The sequence below is a fragment of the Eptesicus fuscus genome, chromosome 18 (genome assembly GCF_027574615.1).
Source record: "Eptesicus fuscus isolate TK198812 chromosome 18, DD_ASM_mEF_20220401, whole genome shotgun sequence".
NCBI lineage: Eukaryota > Metazoa > Chordata > Mammalia > Chiroptera > Vespertilionidae > Eptesicus > Eptesicus fuscus.
In genome coordinates, this window is record NC_072490.1 from 30,587,139 (window position 1) to 30,610,744 (window position 23,606).

General features: G+C 51.0%; 1 protein-coding gene across 1 annotated transcript in view; it reads left to right on the plus strand.

Moving 5' to 3' along the window:
* MRAS (muscle RAS oncogene homolog) overlaps positions 1-23,606 on the plus strand; it is a 39,656-nt gene that overhangs the window by 12,825 nt on the left and 3,225 nt on the right. Inside the window, exons 2-4 of the mRNA XM_028128451.2 lie at positions 16,069-16,279; positions 20,397-20,550; positions 21,957-22,056. Coding sequence (XP_027984252.1) covers positions 16,087-16,279; positions 20,397-20,550; positions 21,957-22,056 — 447 coding nt within the window. The 5' untranslated portion in view covers positions 16,069-16,086. The remainder of the gene's footprint in view (positions 1-16,068; positions 16,280-20,396; positions 20,551-21,956; positions 22,057-23,606) is intronic.

The following is a 23,606-nucleotide window of genomic DNA, read 5'->3' on the forward strand; positions in this document are numbered from 1 at the left end:
CCAGCCCCACTTGGGAGAAAGGTAATAGGAAAAGATTTGCCTCGCTGCCATCAGGAGACGGGTGGGGTGGGGTGTCCCCAGCCCAGAAGGCAGATGATCAGGGAGCTGGGCCCCGGGGGCTCAGTGTTTGGGAAGGAGCCCCTCCCTGTCACCTGCTCCTCCTGCTGGGTTGGTGCCCATGTGTGTCTAGTGGGTCTCCTCGCATGGCATCTCCCTTAGGAGGGCTTCACCCCACTCCTCTGGGCTCTGCGTGGCGCCCGGGCATTGCACCCACACCACCTCTGCCCTGCCCTCCACCCAAGCCAGACTCCCTCGCGGCTCCCGGGGTCAGCCCTGGCTTTGGAAATGCAGACAGCAGGCGCCTGGAGCGTCTCGGTGCAGAAAGTTGTGCCAGGGCTCCAGGCGAACCCTGAGATAAAGAAGACGAGGTCCAGCCCTCTGCCCCCACCCCACCTGGAGGGGAGATATGACAGGAGACCACCTCCCGCTCCCAGAGCTGAGGGGAGGAGAGAGGCCCGCTCCCGGGAGAGGCAGAGCTCCGTGGTCCCTGCAGATGGAGATGCGTGGCCTTGCACAAGCGCAGAACCTCTGTGACCTCAGGGTTCCTCATCACTGCCGGCTGAGCAATGCCTTCTTGGTGAGAGGCTGTGGGGAGTCCACGGGACAATGGCTGCAGAGCACTCCAGCTGCCCCCTGCCACCTGGGGGGCGCGCCGCAGTCAGGAGCGAGGTGGCCTGGTGGGAGGGGGCCTGGGCGGTGGCCGAGGGCCCAGGAAGGAGGGATCACTTCGGGAGCGTGGGTTTGAGACGGGCTTCCTGGGGGAGACGGGGAGGCTGCTCCTTGCCCAGGGCGTGCTTTCACAGGCGGGGACCAGTGCTGGCAGAGCTTCATGGGCAGACTTCCCGGTGCCCTGCCAGGGGCTGGAGCCCCGACAAATCAGGTGCCACCTGTCCTCGAGGATGCCATGCTAGGAAATCAGCAGGAGCAGAGGCTGCACGAGGGGTAGGGGTGCCCTCACGCCCTGTCAGCGGGGAGAGCTCCAGGCGCCCATGGGTCGAGTTCCGGGAGGAGCAGTGTGCTTGGGTTGGTCAAGGGGCCATGAAGCTGGTATGGTGGAGGGCAGTGCCTCCAGGGGCCCGGGCAGAGGGCAGAGCCAAGCACTGAGGTGCACATGCCACCTATGGCAACGTTGCCAGGCCTTGGCCTCAGATTTGAGTACAGGGAGGTTTGAGCTGCTGGGGGAGGAAGAGGAAGAGAATGCCAGGCAGAAAGATGGGAAAGGGGGTCTGGAGGCCAGGGGGCGGTGGGGGCCGCTGGCCTAGTCCAGCATATGAAGGGTTGAGCCTGCGCAGCCCGAAGAGGTGCCGTGAGGACTCGGCGGCTCACAGGAGTCTTCCTCTGAGGGGCAGCTGAATCGAATGGGGAGGGGAAGGCAGCGGCCTGCCAGGCTTTGGGGAATCCCAGAGCGTCCTGAAACTGGCCCTCCTTTGGGGGGGGGCATGAATGACCTTCCCAGTGGGCATGCAGATTTCTCCTAAGACTGAGAAGTTCTCCTTAACTAGGGGTGAGACTGTCCCGGCCCTAGGAAAATATTACTAGGCCCCCAGGACTGAGAATACAGCTTTAACAAAGTCACTTCCTCCTTTCTGTCCCTGCCTGCCACTCAAGCTGGGAGCCAGCCTCTGCAGGGGGGAGGTGGTGAGCCTTGCCCTCAGCCCTGGGTTGAGGTCCCTTCCTCCCCTGTTGTCTGTGGGGGCTGGGTGGGACCCTGAGGCCCTGCGGGCCAAGTGGCCAGGGGGTAGCAAGTGGCCCATGGGGCACGTTGCTCTGACGGGTTGTGTGGACCCTGTGACACTGTGGCCCTCGTTGTCTCCTCGGTTCTGAGAGCCTCTCAGACCTACCAGGCGCCCCAGACCAGCTGGGTGGTGAGTTGGGGCTGAGTTTTAGTGTTTAGCTGCCGGGCCTGGGTGCCAGATCTCAGCTTCGCTCGCCCTCCACCACGCTGTGCCCTGTCTCAGACTCTGTCTCCCTGCTGGCCAAATGGGGGCATTAAATGCCACCGCACGCACGTTCCTGCCTTCAGGCCTTTGTGGCTCTGCCACACCGTCCGTGCTCCCACCTCACCCTGGAGCCCTTTCCCATCTGCTTCCCCTCGCCCCAGGGCTTCTGGAACACTTGGAGTTTGTCCCGTGCCAGTTATCCAGTCTCCGCTGGTCTTTCCTCGCTGGTCACCCTCACTGGGGTCGTCAGAAAGAGGGTGGGCCCCTTGGAGGGGCAGCTGCCCAGCGAGCTGACACTGCTCCCGTGGCCTGTGTGGAGGGCAGGGTCTGAGGGCCCCTGGGCACACTCTCCCCTGCCTCGCCCTGCGGCCGGCTCTGGTTCCTGCATTATTCAACGCTGTGTGCCAGGCACTGTGCTCCGTGCTAGGGGTGCACCCACGAAGATACTTAGCTGTCTCGGTATCTAGCCTCCCTCCCACTCACCTCACACCCCACCCTACTCCCCTTACCACCCCACCCTGCTGTGCCTGGTGCCTCCTGAGTTTTTCACACCTCCGTGCTCTACGCCTTTGCAGCTTCTGGTCCTCACCCAGGGTACACTTGTCGCTATTACTCACCTGAGCTAATAGTTACTTGGCCTACAAGACGCCATTCTGGCATTGCCTCCACCAGAAAGCCTGCAGTGCCCCCAGGCGGGGTGAGAGGCCCTCACGCCTGTGCTCCCACAAAGCTCAGCCCCGTGCGCTGTGACCGGCTGTCTGTCTGCCCCCTCCCACCACACCCCCCCCCACACACACACCACACCACACCACACCACACACACACACACACACACACACACACACACACCACACCACACACCCCGTGAGCCTTAAGGCCGGCTGCCCTGGGCCGGGCCCACTGTAAGTGCTCTGGGAGCGTCTCCTGGATGCGCGCGTCTTCGGCAGTCTGAGCGTGTGTCCCGGGAGAAGGGCGGCCAGCACTGGTGGGTTGTTCAGTTCACTCTCCTGGGCTCTTTCCGGTGTCCTGTGTCTCGTTAGTGTTTTCTTTCCACAAGAGGCATCCAGAGAGGGGCCGGGCTTTACAATGGGGAGCACTCCTGGATTTAACGACCAGAGAGAGACGCCGTATTTAAAGCCGAGTTCGCGTATTTTGGTATCTTCCGCAGTCTGTTCCGTGGACAAGCATCTCCTGAATGCTGGGGGGCGGTGTCTTTGAGGAGCCTACATCTCATCCGTCACTCAGTCAGCATCTGGGGGCTTGCTGTCCTCCGGCATTGGCATTGCTGTGGGCACAGGGGCGGGCTGGGCCCAGATGCTGCCCTCCAAGGCAGAGCCCGGCCTGCAGATGGTGTGAGAGCGCACGGAGGAGGGTGTGGTGAGGGGGCTGAAGCGAGCTTCATCTGTGGAACCTGCCAGTTTGCAGGCGTGAACTCAGGAAGGACCCTGCAGGGCCGGGGGCGGGGGGGGGGGGGGCGCTTCCCCAAGGAAGGGGGACTCGGGGTGCACTTGGAAGGATGCTGGTGACGGTAACAACGTGATGTTTATCGAGCACTCACTGTGGGCCAGATGCTGAGCCAAGCAAATGAATGTGTAGCCTTCTGCAGCCACCATGAGGCAACTGCTGCCACTGTCCCCCCTTTTACAGAAGAGACACCTGAGGTACAGAGGTCAATAACTGGCTGAAGGCTGCAGCCCTTGGTGAGGGGCCCCAGGTGAGGGGCCAGCCCCACGCCTGTGTGCAGGACCACAAGGAGACAGGCCGGGGCTGGGGCAGGGACCAGCCCAGTGGAGAGGGTCCCAGACACAGGTGCTGGAAAATGAGGGTGTCAGAGCCACCTGGTGCTCCCACAGTGTGGGCAGCTGCCTGATACCCCCAGCTCCCTCCCTGGTCCTCGGCGCAGGAGGCCGCCTGGCAGCCCCATCGTGGTGTCCTGTTTGTGGACTGTATCCCAGTAGGGATGAGGGGCGTGTCTGTTTTCAGTGACTAGTTTGGGCGCTGACCTCCTCAGCTGCTCCTCCCACAGGGACAGCCATCTGGCCTTGGAGGCCTCCCTGACTGTGACTCCGCCTCCCTGGCTCACTGGTGACCTCTTCCCCGGGGCTCCCGGATCTGCTGCCACCCACCCTCTGCCAGCCTCGAGAGGACGCCTAGTACAATGGGCTGGCCAGGGCTCTGGAGGCACACCGCATGGCTTCAGATCCTGGCATTGCCTGGTCGACCTTAGAAAAGTTATTCTGCTCTTTTGTGTCTCAGTTTCTTCAACTGTAAAATGGGGACAGTTAGAGTCAGTCACACCTCATAGGGTTGTTGTGGGAATTAAATGAGTGAACTTGGTAAAATCTTCCAGCAGCATCAGGCACACCACTGACATGAAGTGTTTGTGCTGTTTTCAACATGATCACTATTGTCATTCTTATGCCAGGTGGCTTCTGCGCACCTGCTCTGGGACTCAGTGCTGGGTCCTCACTGGCTAGTCTCCGGGCCCTGACCAGGAGGCCCTCTCACACTAGGGATCAGACCTGAGAGCTAACAGTTGTGATATAAGGAAGCAGGAGGTGCTTGGAGGTTGTGAGTAAGCCCCAGGGCATGGGGTCCCACATCTGGATGACTTGGAGCCCTGCCCTTGGCCTGGATCTCTGGATTCCTGTCTTATTTCTGCCAGCAGTCCAGGTGTGATCCTGGCTGAGGAGTTGGGATTTGATGGGATAGAAGAGCGGGGCTGATGTATTCACAGAAGGCTTAGGTAATACCATCTGTCAATCAACAGAAGACCTGGTTCTCTCCAGAGTGGTGCAGTGACAGGGCTGGGCGTGGGTCAGCACGGGTGTGAGACAGAAGGCCTGGAGCTAAGTCTTGAGGAGGGGAGAGTGGAGCCTTGCGGGTTATCTCCAGCGATGACCAGGCAGGCTACCCCTGAAGGTCCTGAGCTCTTCCCAGGGAACAGGACGGCCAGTAGGTGGGATGTTTTGAAGGGGCCCAGATGAGTAGTGGGTTAGATCTGGGATGGCAAACAAGTTTCCTCTCTGGACCAGTCATCCAGTTCTGGCTGCCAAGGGTGCTGCATGAAAAGGATTCTAAGACTGAGCAGGAAAGAGAACCCTGATTGATTAGTGATGCCTGCCATGGCTCTGGGAATGGGAGGGGCAGCACCCATGTCACATACTCACCATCTAGATCTAATGATGTTTAAGGTCCTTTACGGCATAAAATAGCACACGTGTTGGGTGGGTGGTTAAGTATTAATGAAGTGAGCTGAACGCACTGGCAGCTTCCTGAGAGGGTTGAGTGGTGCAGTGACGTCGCTGGGCTTGGATTAGCAGGGGTGTGAGGCAGAGGGCTGGAGCGAAGTCTTGGGGAAGGGAGCGTGAAGCCCTAAGGGATACCCAGTGGCCTGGACCCTGGCAGGGACACACACCAGTTAGGCACGGCCTGCAAATCAGCAGCCCGTTTCTGGGAATTGTGCGGAGGGGAAGGGCAGCTCGTGGAATTCAGAGCCGTTTCCTCCACATGGGTTGGGTCACTCCCCGCACTGTGTCCTCGGCCCTCTGAGTGGGCACACCCAGATATCAGACAGAGGAGATTAGCTTCCCAGGGCTGATTCAGCTCAGTGTGAACAGAAGTCCCTTACGCTCCCAAGAGCTCCATTAATCGTGACTATGCCCCCCTCTTCCAGCCCTATTCCCCTAGACAACTTGTAGTTCAACTGATGGGGTTTGGGAGAATCTTTGAAACAATTAGTACAGAAATAGAGAAGCAAACGCAGTAAAAACGGAGCCTGCAATCAAGTTGGCAGCACCCTTGGGAGAGACTGAGTTGGCCACTGCCCCAGCCCTGAGAGTCCCTGGTCCTCTAGTCGGGGCCAAGGCGGCAGCCGCAAGGATGAACTCTGTGGGTTAGTGAATCACGGCGACAGTCGAAGGGGGAAGTCCTGTGAGGCTACAAAACTAATTGCCCAAGCAATTGAAGGCCGTGGGGTGTGACGGTTCCAAGCCTGACCGGTGGTGTCCAGCCAGGCCACCGCGGGCATCCACGCCATGTGGCGGGGTGACTGCTCTGTAGCCTCCCCTGGCACCACGTGTTCTGGCCAGGACGGTAGGAGACTGCTTAGGAGATGGCGATGGCTGGGGAGATGAGGTGCATGGAGAGGCCAGGAAGCCGTGACCCCTTACCCCTTAATGTCTGCAGCCGAAGCCGTGTCTTTCACGTGCCCACTTAGAAAAATGGGCAGTGTTTGGGGGTGTCCTTTTGGGAAATAAGCTCTGTAGAAGCCCTAGAAACGGGAAACCTGGGGAGAAGGGGGCAGATTGGGTGAGCTAACCACAGAGTGGTGGGCGGGGAGGCTGCTGGGAGCGCACTGCTGTCCTAGGCATTATATCCGACGCAGTGTGGGTCCCCTGGCGACCCCAGGTGCTCTTAGGGCTGTGGATGGGGCAGGTAAGTGGTTCGAGTCACTGCCGTCCACCAGGTTGGAGGGAGACCAGGGCCCACTACTTTGCATATCCGGGCAGATGTGCCCTTGCTGGAAGCCCTCCAGTTGTTGTTGTTGTTTTTTGTTTTGTTTTGTTTTGTTTTTGTGCTTTTGTTTTAAAAAACTTAGGACCGTACACATTCTTGAGCATCCTGTTGTCCTGTTTTACAAATGGGGAAACTGAGGCTCCTGGAAATGAAAACACTTGCTTTATGTCACACAAGGCATGTATATCAGAGACAGGAGTGAACTCAAGCTGCCTGGCTGCAGAGCTGAAGGCTGTTCCCCCCAAGAACCAAGGGGGGCTCTGCCCAAGTCTGCTCCCAGGAGGTCACCCCCTCCCCCAAGCACACTTGAAATTGCTGGTTGAGAAAGTTCTTCCGGGGTCATCAGTCCCCCAGCTCCACCTCCTAGGGGTGTGCGCCTGCCCGTCGTCGGAAGAGCAGGCTCACCCACTGCTTCTTGGCCCAAGGAAGGACTGGGTGGGTGGGAGGCTGCCTCGGGGCAGGGTGGGGCCATTGAACAGACCCTGGGCCTCCCCACTGGGCCCTGCCTGGCCCTGTGAGCGGCAGGAGTAAGGAGACACGGCTCTTGTCCGCATGGAGCTTCCCAGCTGCCTGGGGAGGCGCATCTGCCATTCAGGAAACAACTGCAAATGATGCAAGCTGGTGCTGACCCTGGGGAGAGGAAGGAGCGAGGGACAGACAGCCGTCTTCATGTACACATGGTCAGGACTGAGGCAGAGATGCTGCCTTTTAGAAAGAAGTTTCCAGAAGAGCGAGGTTGGGGCTGCCCGTGGGCTGGGTGGGGCTCTCCAGCGGTGGTTGCCATGGGAGCCAGCGCTCATCTGCCAAGTGGCTGCTGTTCCAGAAGTTGGTTTCTGAGCGGAGGGGGCTGCCTGGAACCTCAGAGCCATTTCCCATGGAAACAATGTTCTAAATGGTGGGTGACGTTCCCACACACGCCTCTTTAATCTGACTGCTGCGGAGCTGCGATGGCAGCACAGCTTTCTAGTGGGGGAGGGGCAGGGGGCTGGGAATGGGGAGCCTCAGAGCCGAGGAACCATGGGAAAATCTCTCTCTCTCTCCCTCCCTCCCTCCCTCCCTCTCTCTCTCCCTCTTTCTCTCTCTGTCTCACACACACCTCCACGCACACACTGAACTAGGCTAGAGAACAAAGATTTGAGCTCCTTCTCTGAGCTGCGCTCATTTCATGCATTTTAATTTTATGCTTAAGGCAATTCTGCAAAATATGGTTCTCTAACCAACCCCATCTCACAAATAAGAAACCGAGGCTGGGAACGGGAACATGCCCAAGATCCTTCAACCGGTCAATAGGAGAGACGCCAGCACAGAAAATCGTGTGGGGAAATTTTAAGGAGAACCTCAGGTCCACCTTACACACCCTCCCACCTCAAAGGGGCCATCTGTGACCCCCAAATGGTGAAGAACCATCATTCCATTTTTTTATTTAACTTTTTATTCCTTAGGTAGTGGTTCAGTAATAAAAGTCAATAGTATTTCCTATGTTCTTCAGTGGGAAAATTCTGACAAAATGGAACTGCACCAGAAAATTTGAGTTATAAACATTCTTGTATTTGAGGCAAATACTAGTATATGCTTGAGATGATACAAATATAATTTAATTATTTGTATATAAATCTTACTTTGAAGTGTCACCTGGTTTACAATTTGCCATTAGCAAATTATTTTAATAAATTCAGTTATACAGATTTGTCTAAACTCCCCTTAATTCTGTTTCCTAAGAATATCATTGTAAGCTTTCTGACACTGAACAAAGCGAAATTCAATATGTTTACTGACACTACAGGGTTGTTTTTTTTTCGGAAAATATTTTTTAAACAAAAATATGAGGTAGTGATGAGTAAATTAATTACCCTGTCTAAATGTCCTAAATTTATAGTAAAAACTCTATGATACCTATTATCAGCATTTTAATAATTAGGAAGGTAAATGAAAACATGCTACAGGCAGGCCTCAACGATACCACAGCTTCGGTTCCAGACTACCACAATAAAGTGAGTGTCCCAATCAAGCAAGTCGTAATACTTTTGTTGGTGGAGAGCCTTGCCTTCAATTTGTAACAAACAACATCTGTGAAGTGCAATAAAACAAGGTAAGCCTGGCCCTGGCTGGGTAATTTAGTTGGTTAGAGCATCATCCCGGTACACCAAGATTGTGTGTTCGACCCCCGGTCAGGGAACATACAAGAAGCAACCAATGCATAAATAATTGGAACAACAAATCAATGTTTTCTCTCTCTCCCTTCCTCTCTCTCTCTCTCTCTCTCTCTCTCTCTCTCTCTCTCAAATCAGTAAATTAAAAAACAACAACGAGGCATGCCTATAGTAAACTATTTTTTATGAAGCAGAACACAAGTCTTTGAATATTTGAACAGCCTCATGTTAAAGCTATAACTCACTTATTGTGCACATTGTACCTTAGATTCTATTCTAATTTTAAAATTGTTTTAATCATCTTTTAATTTTTCAATTGCAGTTGGCATACAATATATTAGTTTCAGGTGTACACCCAGTGAGTAGACATTATATAACTTACCAAGGGACCAATCCTGATAAATCTTGGACCCATCTGACGCCGTACGTAGGTATTATATTATGGTGTACTTTACATCCCCCTGGCTAATCTGTAACAACCAGCTTGAACTGACTCCTTCACCTTTTTCAACCATCCCCCCAACTCCCCTCCCATCTGGTAACTATTTTTTTAAAAATATATTTTATTGATTTTTTACAGAGAGGAAGAGAGAGGGATAGAAAGTTAGAAACATCGATGAGAGAGAAACATCGATCAGCTGCCTCCTGAACACCCCCTCACTGGGGATGTGCCCGCAACCAAGGTACATGCCCTTGACCGGAATCGAACCCGGGACCCTTCGGTCCGCAGGCCGACACTCTATCTACTGAGCCAAACCAGTTTCAGCCCATCTGGTAACTATTAAAATGTTCTCAATCTATGAGTCTGTTTCTGTTCTGTTTGTTCATTTATTTTATTTTTTAGATTAGAGTCAATTGTTGATAGATTGTATTTATTGCCATTTTATTGTTCATATTTTTCATCTTTTTTTCCCTTCTTCTTCATCTTAAGATCCTTTAATATTCCATGTAACACTGACTTGGTGGTTTCTTATCTGGGACGCTCTTTATATGCCCTTCAATTCTTTTTTTTAAAATATATTTTTATTGATTTCAGAGAGGAAAGAAGAGGGAGAGAGAGAGAAACATCATCAATGATGAGAGTGAATCATTGATTGGCTGCCTCCTTCACACCTCCCATTGGGGACCAAGCCCACTACCCGGGCATGTGCCTTTGACTGGAATTGAACCTGGGACCCTTCAGTCCGCAGGGCAATGCTCTATACACTGAGCCAAACCAATTTAGAATTGTCCTTCAATTCTAAATGATAGCTTTACTGGGTAGAATAATATTGGTTGTAGGTCCTTACTTCTCATCACTTTGAATATTTCTTGTCACTTCCTTCTGGCCTGCAAAGTTTCTATTGAGAAATCAGCCGACAGTCTTATGGGAACTCCCTTGTAGGTAACTAACTGCTTTTCTCTTGCTACTTTTAAGATTCTCTCTTTATTTGAACCCTTGGCATTTTAATGATGATGTGTCTTGATGTGGGCCTCTTTGGGTTCATCTTGTTTGGGACTCTCTGCACTTCCTGAATTTATATGTCTTTTTTTTTTTTTTCCCCACCAGGTTAGGGAAGTTTTCTGTCATTATTTTTTCAAATAGGTTTTCAATTTCTCTCTCTCTCTCTCTCTCTCTCTCTCTCTCTCTCTCTCTCTCTCTCTCTCTCTCTCGTCTCATTCCAGCACTCCCATGATGCGAATGTTGGTACACTTGAAGTTGTCCCAGAAGTTCCTTACTCTATCTTCATTTTGGGGGGGATTTTTTTCCTTTTTGCTGTTCTGATTGGGTCTTTTTTTTTGCTTCCTTCTATTACAAATTGCTGATTTGATTCTTGACTTAATCTACTGTACTGTTGGTTTTTTGCTGCCGGCTCAGTGGGCTTGGGGGTCTCAGAAAAGGAACAATGGCATCTGCCAGCATTTTTGTTTGACAGAAAGCTACCCCCCGTCCCCTCAATGCTCACCCTGATGCCAGACAATTCAGTTCCTCCCCATATGTCCTTGGTTCCTTTCACGCTGCTGCCGAAGCACTGGAGCTCAGAGGGAGGGAGTCTGAGTAAGTTCATGTGTGGGTCCTTTAAGAGGAATACCTGGAACTCCAGCAGCCTCCATGTCACTCAGCCACAATCCCCACTGGTTTTTACAGCCAGAGTTGTGGGGACTTTTCTTCCCAGTACTGGAACCCTGGGCTGTGGGGGGCTGGTGTGGGTCTGGGACCCTTTGCTCCTCCATGGGGACCTCTGGAGCCAAGATATCCCTCCTGATTTTTATCTGCCCCACGTGGGTGTGGGATGAGCCCACTCCACATCTCAGCTCCTCCTACCAGTCTCCATGTAGCATCTTCTTTAATTCCCTAGTAGTAGGACTTCCATCCAGCTAGATATCAAGCAGTTCTGAATGATGGTTGTTCTGTAGTTTAGTTGCAATTTTGATGTGGTTGTGGGAAGATTCAAGGAGTTCATTTACCTATACTGCCATCTTGACTAGAAGTCAAGAACCAACATTCTAGGGTGATCTCCAAGGTCCCTTCTAGTTGAATAGGCTGTGAATATAAGCAGTTTGCTCCTTAATCACCAACCAATTTTTTTTATCCTGTGGTGACTTTTAAAAACATGTTTCTCACCCTGGCCACTGTGGCTCAGTAGGAGTGTCGGCTCATACACCGAAAGATCATGGGTTCGATTCCCAGTCAGGACACATACCTACGTTGCAGGTTCAGTCCCTGGCCCTGGTTGGGGCCCGTGGAGGAGGCAACGGATAGATGCTTCTCTCTCACATCAATGTTTCCCTCCCTCCCTCCCTCTCTGTAAAAATCAATGAACATGTTCTCGGGTAAGGATTTAAAAAAAAAATCTTTCTCTGCACCACGTGAGACCAGCCTGTTTTGTGGAGTGGAGTGCATGCCCTTTGGCATTTTGCCTTCCCTCCCCATGTACAAAGACATCATTTAGTCAGGGATTATTTGGGAGGAGATTGAAGACTGGGAAAACACGTCCATTAGGAGAAGATCCAGCCAAGAGCCTTTATGAATTGGGGAGCATTTTGGACCCATTCTCCCACCCTGGCAACCCCTTATTTTCTTCCTGGGCTCACAACTGCTTCCAGAAAGGTCTCATCAGTGTGACTGGTTCGACTTGGTAGAGAAGGGAGATAATCCCAACCCCTGGCTGGGAGAGTTGCCCCTTAGCCTTCTGCACGGTGAGGCCAGTGCTGCGGACGGTAGGTTGTCTGATGGGCTGTTCAGAAATGCCAGGGTGGAGCTTCCAGTTCCTTCAGCGAGCATCTGCTCCGTGCTGGTGCTATGCCAGGCTTTGTGCTACAGACGGGACCGGAGGCACGCCCCTGCCCTTTTGTGCATAATACAAGTGTAGAAGAGTGTAGGTGTGTGGTGGCCTCTGTACCAGAACTCCGGGTCTCGAACCCGGGGTAGAGGTAATGCCTCTCAGGGGAGTGCGATTCCCAGGCTCAGGCCTGACCTGAGAAGAGATCTTTGCTCTTTCTGGGGCCACGGGGGTGTGCAGAGATGCAGTGTGACCCCGGGAGAACACAGCTGGTTGGGGGAGAGGGGAGAGTGTGAGAGGCTACAGGTAGCGACCACTGGAGGGTCAGCGATGGCAGCCTTGAGTGTCTAGTGAAGGATCCCGGGCTTGACCCATCAGCTGTGGGCAACGCTAAAGGGTTTTCACCACAAGGGACCCAGTCCAGTTTTGGTGTTAACTGTGCATTCCAGCCCTGTTCCATTGAGTCTGAGTTGGGATGGAACCCCGAGTTGGCCTCCTGTGGTCTCTCGGGAAGTCAACCCCCCCGAGTGCTGGGCACCATGAAAGAAGGGGCCAAGTCCCTGGTGAGTCTGTTGCGGGTGGTCCGAGCACTGACTCAAAGGTTCAGTTCATGTGCTCTATCATGTTTACTAGCACATTTTCAAATCTTGTTTTATTTTGAGAAGGAAATCAAGAGAAACCGTTTTCCTTCCCGATACCTTCCCACCCACTTAGTATTTCTTGTTCATGTTGCTGCCAGCAGAGCGTGGAAGGGAGCTTTAAAAACAGCCTCTTTCACGGACAAACACGTGCGCCCGGGCCCAGCGTCACCACTCACCCCCGGCCAGCAGGGGCAGTGAGGAGCTGGCTCTCTCCCACCTTTCCCCAGGTCTGTCTCCCTCCAAGGCCTCTGTGGCCCCTGGGACCGCCATCTCTGTCCCGTGGGAGATAGTTCATTGAAGTCTCAACTTACCCCCATCTTTGTAGGGAGACCTAGGAACAAGATGCAGGGGCTGCAGCTGGGCCCCTGGGCCCTCTCTCCCCCACTCGAAGGAGAGGCAATCACACGTTTTCAGGTGGCCTGAACATGTTATTTTGTTGGAAACATCTTAATATTGTTAAGCTTTTCTAATATACAAATATAATCTATACTAATAAAAGCCTTGGGGATGATCAGGCCAGCAGGGGAGGGTATTTGGGGGCAATCAGGCCTGCAGAGGAGCAGTTAGGGGGCAATCAGGCCAGCAAGGGAGCAGTTAGGGGGCAATCAGGCAGGTAGGTGAGCGGTTAGGAGCCAGCGGTCCCGGATTGTGAGAGGGATGTCCAACTGCAGGTTTAGGCCCAATTCCACAGGGATCGGGCCTAAACCTGAAGTTGGACATCCCCCGAGGGGTCCCATATTAGAGAGGGTGCAAGCTGGGCTGAGTGACACCCTCCCCAGTGCACGAATTTCGTGCACCAGGCCTCTAGTACATATTATATTTAAAGAAAATAGAATTGAGAAAGTTCCCTGAAATCTGCATTAGACACAGCCACCTGCCAATCCTCTCTGCCTGGATGTAGACATGTAGGTTCACAGATGGGTAGCTTTATGGAAGTGCAATCATATGTACTTGTTGTTTTGCAGCCTGTTTTGGTTTTTTTTATACATAATATAAACTTTTTCTAGGTAAGTAAATATCATCCTTTTTAAAAATAGATGTTTTTATTGACTTCAGAGAGAAAGGAGGAGGAAGGGAGAGGGAGAGGAAGAAAGAAGCATTGTTAGGAGAGAATCATCACCTGGCTGCCTCCTGCACACCTCCCCTACTGGGGATTGAGCCTGCAACTCTGGCATGTGCCCTGACCAGGAACTGAACCAATGACCTCTCAGTGGATGGGGTGACGCTCAACCAACTTAGCCACATCGGCCAGGGCTCAATACCATCTTTTTAATGGCTGCATAGTATTCCCTTGTGTGGGTAACTTTTTCTTTAGCCTACCCCTCCCAACATGTAAGTTATTTCCATTTCTTTCCTGATTCTTAACAGATTGTACACTTGTCTGTACATCTCCTTAGAATAAATTTTCACATGTTGGTATAGCTGCAAGAGAGGGCGTGTCCATCTGCAGTGTTGCTATATTTATGCAAGTGCAGTCTCAGACCAGCGTGGACAGACGTGCACTTTCACCCTTACTTCCCCCACTGCAGGGAAATCCTAAATGTCAACATCAAGCTTCAGTAACTGCAGAAGATTATGCAATGACTCTCGCCTGTAGCCCCATGCAAACCAGTGTGGCCACATGACCCACATTTGTATCTAACACCCTTTCTGTTGAGATCTAGACTTGAGGACTCTTCCGGAGTTGAAAATAACTGTAGCCAGCCCTTTCATCCGATAGGTAAGAAACCATGGCTCAGAGAGGTCAGTGGCCTTCCCAGGCAGCAGCAATGTGTCCCAGAGACCCAGTCTAGTGTCTCTCCCCTCCCACCGCGCCCCCTCCCCCACCCCCCTGGCAACTACCTCCTCACACTCTGCTGTGAGTCCTTAAGTTTCCCAGTCACACATATACTGCACCTTCCCCAGCTTGCTCAGTACACTGAGGTAGGCTCAAGCCTTCTCCCCCCTCAGCTCAGGGTCCGCTCTCATGCTGCCCAGGAATGCCCACCAGGAGGTGGTATTGCATCTCCCTGGCTGGACCTGCAGTTAGCAGCTTAGGCCCTGGCAGCAACCCTCCAATTGTTCTCTAGGGGGACTCTCCCCTCACTCCCAATGGTGCTTAACGTTTGGGGCTGTCAGCCTCCTGTTTCTGGAGACTGTGGGCTTCCCTTGTTACATCAGGTCCTGGCGTCCCTCCTATTTGAGTGCTCCTTCCATGCTCCCTGCCTGCCTCTCCTTGTCACGACACCATTTCCAAAGGCCACTCCACTTCTCTGCTGTTGCCTCTTCACAATCGGGCCTCATCTGTTAAGGCCCAAAGATTCTTTCACATCCTAGCTCCATATTTCCAGCTCCCTCCTAGGCACCTTAACTCAAGGTTTCTCAGTGTTGGCACTTTTGGTGCTTTAGGATGGACACTTCTTTGCCATGGGGGGCTGTCTATGTGCATTGTCGGATGTTCAGCAGCATTCCTGGCCTCTGCTGACTAGATGCCAGTGGCACCCACTTGGTTTTGACAACCAAAAATATCTCCAGTCATTGCAACATCCGGGACGGAGGGGAGAATTGCCGCTGGTTGAGAACCGTTGCCTTAGCTGGACTCAACATCATCAAAACAAAACTGAGCCCTGCTCCGCCCCTTCCTTTTCCCCAACTAGAGCGGGCTTGACCAGATGCCACGAGATTCTAGCATGACTCTGTGCATCATACCAGTCAAGCCGCCGGAGGGAAAGGAGGCAGGATCACAGAATTCCGAGAGTTGGAAGAGGCCCCTGAGACCCTGAGCTCAGGTGTGCTACGCTATTGGGGCCTTCTTTCCTTTAAGCAAAGATGGTCTCAAATCCTTCCCAACGCTTCATCTACTGGGTCAGAGTTGATGGGAAAGGTGAACCTCCGTGCTATCCCTGCCCAGACCCACAACCTCATGTTTACCTGCACAGGTATAGGGCAAAGCTGAGTGGTGGGAAAGCTTCTTTGACATGGCTTTTGGCTGTGCTTATTAGAGACCATGTGGCATCGTGTAGTACTGTGTCCCTGAGGCCAGTCCTGGCACAGAGTTGGTATTCAGTAAATGACTGAATCATTTTAACAGTGACTGTCTCTGGGTGGCGGGATCAGGGGTGACATTTTAATTTGCGTTTGCTTTTTTTCATTTTCCTTTCTTTTTAAATACATTTTTATTAATTTCAGAGAGGAAGGGAGAGGGAGAGAGAGAAGAAACATCAATGATGAGAGAGAATCATTGATCAGCTGCCTGCTGCACGCCCCCTACTGGGGATTGAGCCCACAACTGGGCATGTGCCCTTGACCGGAATCGACCCTGGGACCCTTCAGTCTGAAGGCCAATGCTCTATCCACTGAGCCAAACCAGCTAGGATTGCTTTTTCTCATTTTCAAAACTTTCCAAAATTGATAGTGTGTATTACTCCGTAAAAAGGCAAGAAAACCCGTGACCATTTTCCCCGTAAGTCAGAGAGGAAAAGGTCCCTGCCTCATTCCTCATGTCTTGCTTCCCCAGGTCTGACCCACAGGAAACATGGCAACCAGCGCCGTCCCCAGCGACAACCTGCCCACCTACAAGCTGGTGGTGGTGGGGGATGGGGGCGTGGGCAAGAGTGCCCTCACCATCCAGTTCTTCCAGAAGATCTTTGTGCCTGACTACGACCCCACCATCGAAGACTCCTACCTGAAACACACAGAGATTGACAATCAGTGGGCCATCTTGGACGGTGAGACCGGGCTGGCAGCCCTGCAGGGGGCTGGGGGTTAGAGGCCAAGGGTCAGGGAAAGTTCACAGGCTACAGTAGTGGGGCATGATGGTTTTCTTCAAGTTGCCATTAGGGAACAGTTGGTATTATGAGACAGATTGGTCCAAGGCCATGTATGGTTTCCAGGGTGAATTCTGAACAGCTTTGTGGAAACCAAAATGTGTGTTCAACAAAGAGGCAGGGCGAGACTCATGCCAACTCAGTGATGTCATGTTGGTTATTTCTTGCTGATCAGAAACTCTGATTAACATTTACAGATGTCTCTAGCTAATAAAAGAGTAGAAAATAAATTTCTCGATTAAACATAGTTTATTTGGTAAATGGCCCTTGGAGGGGAGAAACTTGCATCTGACACTGTGTTTCTAGTTGAGCCTAAATTGGTCTAGATTAGCAGTTCTCCAAGTGGGGTAGCCAGGCCTGCAGCGGCATCATCACCAGGAAATTTGTCAAAACTGAAATCCCCCAAGCCCTACTGATTCAGAAATTCTGAGGGTGAGGCCCAGCAGTCTGTGCCTTAACAAGCCCTCCAGGTAATGCTGAATTTAGAGAGCCACTATTCTAGATTCCTCCTGATTATCACTTTATACTCCGAGTCTCTCTCTTACACAAAGAGCCATTAATCATAGACTGTCATTGTAGGAGGGAAGCTTTGGAAACCACTGGGATGTAAGTCCTCTGCCAGATGTGTGATCTGCAAATATTTCCTCCCAGTCTGTGGCTTGTTTTTCATTCTCTTAACAGTGTCTGTCAAAGACCAGATTGTTAAAATGTCCCGAAGTCCCATTTATTAGTTTGTTCTTTTATGGACCGTGCTTTTGATGTTCTGAGAATTCGTCATCTAACCCAAGGTCACAAAAGTTTTTTCCATTATTTTCTTCTAGAAGGTTAATGGTTTTAGGTTTATCATCTCCCCTGAGTTAACATTTATATATGGTATGAAGCATGGAACAAAGTTCATTATTTTTGTATATGAATATGCAATTGTTCCAGCACTATTTGGTGAAAGACTGTCCTTTCCTGGCTGAATTGTCTTTTGTGCCTGTGGTGAGAATGGTTTATCTATTTTATTTCTTTAATCTATATGTCTATTTTAACACCAGCACCATACTGTCTTGAAAACTGTAGCTTTATAATGAGTCTTGAAATCAGGGACTGTTAAATCTCCAACTTTGTTCTTTTTCAAAATTGTTTTGGCTAGTCTAGGTCCTTTGCATTTCCATATAAATTTTAGAATCAGTTAAATTCTAAAACTCTAGATTTTAGTTGGGATTGTATTGAATATATAGGTCAATTTGGGAGAATTAACATCACAACAATGTTGAATTCCCAACCCATGAGCACAGTAGCCTCTCCATTTATTTAAGTCTTTAAGACTCTCGTTGTTTTGTAGTTTTGAGTGTTTGGCTCTTTTACATATTTTGTCAGATCTATACCTACATCTGTATTATAAATGATATTCGGGTTTTTTATTTCAGTTTTCAATTATTTGTTGCTAGTATATAGAAATACTATAGAACTTTGTATATTAATCTGGTAACCTGAAACCTTGTTAAATTCAATTATTCTAGCTTTTTTTTTTTTTTTTTTTTTTTTTGTAGATTCCATTGGATTTTCTGAATAGATGATCATGTCTATGAGTAAAGATAGTTTTACTTCTTTCCAATCTGGCTGGCTTTTATTTCTTTTTTCTTGCCTATTTCACTGACTAAAGACATACTTATTCTTGATCTTAAAGAGAAATCTTTCGCTCTCTGCATTAAGTTTGATGTTAGCTGTAGGTTTTTAATAGATGCCCTTCATCAGGTTGAGGAAGTTCCTTTCTATTCCTGGTTTGCTGAGAGTTTTTATCGGGAGTGGATGTTGGATTTTGTCAAATCCTTTTTCTGTGTCTACTGAGATAATCCTATGATTTTTCTTTTTCAGTTTGTTAATATGAAAAATTAACATTGGTTTTTCTAACATTGAACCAACATTGCATCCCTGGGATAAACTTGACTTGGTCATGATGAATTGTCTTTTTACATATTCTTGGCTTTGATTTGCTAAATTTTGGTTAGAATTTTTGCATCTATGTTCTTGAGAGATATTGGTCTGTAGGTTTCTTGAAATGTTGAATAATGTTGAATTTATCAAGTGAATGGGGAAGCATGCCTTCTTCAATTTTCTGGAAGAGTCTAAACAAAATTGGTATTATTTAATGTTTAGTAGAATTCACCTAAGAAGGCATCTGGGCCTGAGGTTTTCTTTTTAGGAAGATTTTAAACTACAAATTCAATTTCTTTAATAAGGCTATTTAAGTAATCTGTTGTTTTTTCAGTGAGCTTTGGTAGTTTGTGTCTCAAAATTTTTTAGCTCATCGAAGTTATTGAACTCATTGGCATAAAGTTGTTCATAATATTATTTTATTGTCCTTTTAGTATCTGTAGAATTTGTAGTGATGTTACTTCTCTCATTCCTAATATTGGTAGTTTGTGTCTTCTCTCTTTTTTTTTTTTCTCCTGATCATGCTGGCTAGAGATATATCAATTCATTGATTTTCTCAAAGAACCAATTTTTAGTCCATTGACTTTTTTCCCATTTGGCTCCACTCTCATCTGTATTATTTCCTTTTGTCTGCCTACTTTGGATTTGACTTGCTCTCTTTTCCTAATTTCTTAAAGCAGAAGCTGAGGTCATAGATTTGAACATTTGTTTTTTCCCCTAGGTATTCACTTGGTGCTATAAATCTCCCCTAACTACTCATTTAGCTGCATCCCACAAAACTTAATAAGTTACGTTTTTCTTTTCATTCAGTTAAAAATACTTTCTAATTTCCCCTTTGATTTCTTCTTTGACCCATTGGTTACTTAGAAATATATTATTTAGTTCTCAAGTATTTAGGAATTTTCCAGAGATCTTTCTGTCATTGGTTTCTGTTTTAATTTCATTGTGTCAGAGAATAAACAGTTTATCATTTGAATTCTTTAAAACATATTGGGGAAAAAAAAAAACATATTGGGGCGGGGGGAGCCAGGGCTAGAAGAGGAGTGGGGAGCTGGAAGAACCATCTCAGCAAAGAGTCCCTCCCAACCATCCCTCTCACTGTCAAAGTCACAAATCTAAGCGTCTAAGAATGTTGCCACATATATATCTGGATTTTTAAAAGGAGGAATTGACAAATCCCATAATCATTGCGGGAGAATTGAATGGGCTTCCCTTAGAGATGGACAGGTGGACAAGAGACAGACAGAACACACTTTACACTCAAACAGAAAATAAGTATTTTAAATACACATGAAATCATCACCAAAATTGGCCATATGTTAGGCTATAAATAAAAATTTCAACCAATTCCAGAAATCATAGATCATATGAGCCATCCTTTGCCTATAATGCAATAAGATCATAAATCAACAGGAACATGGGTATAAAAGAATCTAGCCACTCTTTGCTGAGATGGTTCTCCCAGCTCCCCACTCCTCTTCTAGCCCTGGCTGCCCCCCGACCCCACCCCCCCACCGCCACCCCTATAACATCCTCATCCTAGGAGACAAATGGCCCTGGCTCTCAGGGGCCACTCCTTCCCCTGGGCCCTCCTGGTATCTGTCCACACGGCTGGGGAGCCTCCTTACCCCGGTGGCCCCTTCAGGGCTCTCCCCGGGCACATCCCCAGACAAGCTGTCCTCCCAGGGTTGCCAGGCAGGCGCACTGTTTCCACTTACAGAGGAGGAAAGGGGCTGAGTCAGATGACTTCCCCAAGAATCCCTTTGGAAGGGCACACGGGGAGCCATGCCCAGGCCAGAGGGACTTGGAAGCCTCGCTGATCACAGGCCTTTCTGTAGACCGAGAACTAAGGCCCGGGAGCACCATGGGTTGGGATGTGTGGGGCCACAAGCACATCCACTAGAGCCTCACACTGAGGTGTCTGAGGCCCCGCCAGGACCCCCACAGCCCAGCCCAGGGGCCTTGTCTCATGGGGACAGATTGGATTGAGCCACTGAGGGGACAGCAGCAGCGTGGGGTCTGCAGGCTGTGGCAGGTGGGGGGCGGGGGGCTCCAGGCGGCTGGTGACAACCCTGACTGGCCCATCCCACCCCAGTTCTGGACACGGCCGGGCAGGAGGAGTTCAGTGCCATGCGGGAGCAGTACATGCGCACGGGGGACGGCTTCCTCATCGTCTTCTCAGTCACGGACAAGGCCAGCTTCGAGCACGTGGACCGCTTCCACCAGCTCATCCTGCGCGTCAAGGACAGGTGGGCACGGCGGGCGGCTCCCCGCTCCTGGCTCCGAGCCGCCTCTGTCTGTCTGTCTGTCTGTCTGTCTGAATCTCTCCAGGTGGGCCCGGCGGGCGGCTCCCTGCTCCTGGCTCTGAGCCGCCTCTGTTTGTCCGTCTGTCTGTCTGTCTGTCTGTCTGAATCTCTCTCAGATTTTCAGGTGGAAGCTGAGGCACGAGGGGCAGAGCTGAATTCAGACCTTGTTCCCTCCAGCTCCTACCCTGGTTCTTTCTATGGGGTCAAACTGTCCCCGTTTAACCAATGTCTTATTACAAAGAAAAAGTGAATTTTTTTTCTCCAGTATACATTGTAATTGGTTAAATTGCATTTGAATGTGAGCCCCCCAATTAAAGGCTCTTTTTTTTTCCTTAGTTTATATGGAGTAGTTAAATAATTGGGAGTCTGTTTTAAGCCTGATTGGTTTCTCCCAGTTAATTGCATCTTAAAGAGCCAATGTAAAGAAAGTAAAAGGGCAAACTTTGAGCAAATCTCAGTGAATTCCAAAAATTCAGTTAACACCTATTCCAAAGGCAAAATGTTCATAACTTTACAAGGTAAAGGGATACACAGTTCTCTCTCTCTCTCTCTCTCTCTCTCTCTCTCTCTTTCTCTTTCTCTGTGTCTTTCTCTCTCTCTGTCCCCCCCACACACACACATGCACATGCACACATACACTCACACTCACACATACAAAGCTCTAAGAGAGAAAGAAATGTGGGTTAAATCCCTGACCATAGCAGTCTCAAAAGAGAAAACATAAATGACTCCTATGTGGGTAAATACTCAACCTTCTAGCTATTAAAGAGGTGCAAGGAAATATAGTCAAGTCCCATTTCCACCTGCCCAGTTACGATTCTCTTAGTAGAAATAGCCAGCGCTGACAGCTGCTGTGAGGCGAGCTTTATTCACTTTGGACCGCGTTTGGCCACGTGTGTCAATGGGAGTCTCTAAGGCAGACATGCCCCTGGATCCCGCCCTCCTCCTGGGAGCCATCCTGACTCTGCAGCCGCCATTCATTGAGTGCCAACTGTGCAACACACCGCGGCCCTGGCGCTCCTCACGAGTCGTTGCCGATGGCCACGGCAGCCGGCACGGTTGGTGCATCTGGGTGGCCGGAGGTGGAAGGAAGCAGGTCTAGGAACCCAGCCCCTGGCCCAGGAGCCCCTCAGTGTCCTCACTCACAGTGCTGAGCCAGGGGGTTCCCTGGAGGGCCCCTCGCTCACCTTGTAACAGGCCTAAGCCTCCAAACCAGGCAGGCAGCAGCCTCGGCCCCCTTTCCCATCCCGGAGGTGCTGTGTGCTGTGTTAGGCCTGAGGTGTGGCTACGCTGCCTTCAGGGGGCTGGGGACAGCGAAACCTCACAAGCTGCTGCTCCTTGTTTCCCAGGGAGTCATTCCCGATGATCCTCGTGGCCAACAAGGTCGATTTGATGCATTTGAGGAAAATCACCAGGGAGCAAGGAAAAGAAATGGCGACCAAACACAATGTAAGTTGCGTGTGTGTGTGTGTGTGTGTGTGTGTGTGTGTGTGTGTGTGTGTGTGTTGGGGGAGCCAGGGGATGTGTAAAAGTCACTCCTGCAGGCCTGGTCTGTGTGGATGGAACTTGAGCCTCGCTGGTAGTGGGCTGGGTTCCGCGGGGAAGCTTGGCGGGCACATGCGATGGTGGGATGTTTTGTGAAACGGAACAACGGGCCCGAGAGAAAGCACCCTCTTGTCAGTCATTAGAGGCTCTAATGTGGGGAGCAGGTGCCTTCACGGTGGCCTGCAAGCTGCGGGTACAATGGGCCTGACTCAGCAGAGCATCGCTGGGCTGTGCCGAGGGCAGGCTCTGTCCCTGTCTCCGGGCCGGCTGCCTGATGACGCTCAGACTCATCGGGTCAGCTGCCAGGCGCTGTGCTGGGGGCACCCTCACAACCACACGCTGAGGTGGATTCGATGATCTCCCTCTCTCAAGGACTCCCACTGAGGTCCGCCCAGGCCCCAGTGTCAGCAGACATGCGATGCTGTGTTTAGTTCTCGGTGACGCCCCTTTGCCAGCTGGATGGTGCTGGCTGGGGGCACTGGACTCTTCCCACCTCTCCCTGCATCGACACTGCCCCTGCCCCTGGCCTCACTGGCCAGTCATGTAGAAGTCGGCCCTGACTGCCCGGAAGTCTGCGAGGCTGCCCGGGCCCTCTGCCCCGGGGGCCCAGCTCTGTGAGCAGAGGAAGGGGGCTCACTGCGAGGTAGTTCTGCTTGTCTCTGCCTTCTGTGTTCATTCCCATATTCAGTCAGCACTCCTAGGCCGGGAAACACAGCTCCTTTCCTTCTAGTGACAGCAGACAGACAGACACAGCAGGTTAGGGTGGGTCAGAAGGTGACATGTGCTGTGGAAAAAGTAAATCGGGGAAGAGGGTTGGGACGGAGGGGTGCAGGGGTGCTTTTCCAAATAGGTGGCAGGAAGGGCCTTGCTGGGAGGGTGCATGTCAGCCAGGACTTAGGGGAGGCGAGGGATGGAGTCTGCGGGTGTCAGGAAAGAAGTCCAGGCAGAGGGAGTCATCAGCACAGAGGCTCTGAGGTGAGAGTTTGAGGAACAAGAGGAACAGCAGGAGGCCTGTGTGGCTGGAGCAGGAGCAGGGGCAGGAGGGGTGAGGAGCAGGCGTGAGGTCAGAGAGATGGTTAAGGCCTATGGACTTTCACTCCGAGTGAGAGGGGAAGCCGTGGAGGGTTGTGAGTGAGGGGTGACGTGGTCTGACTCATGGCCGAACAGCTTTGCCGAGAGTGGTCTGTGGGGGCCGGGGTGGGACTGCGGCAATAGCCCGGGCAGGCTGGCGTGGGCCAGTGGGGCGCACGAAGGTGGCGGGCAGTGGATGCATTCTGGGTGTATTTCTAAGAGAGCCAACAGAGTTGGTTCACAGATTGGATGTGAGGAGAGAGAGAAGGAAAGGAATTGGGGTGACTGTGAGGTTTGGGGCATGAGTCACTTTCAGAACACGAGTGACCGTAACTGGGCCGGGGAGACTCCAGGAGCAAGTGTGTGGGGAGACCAGGAGCGTG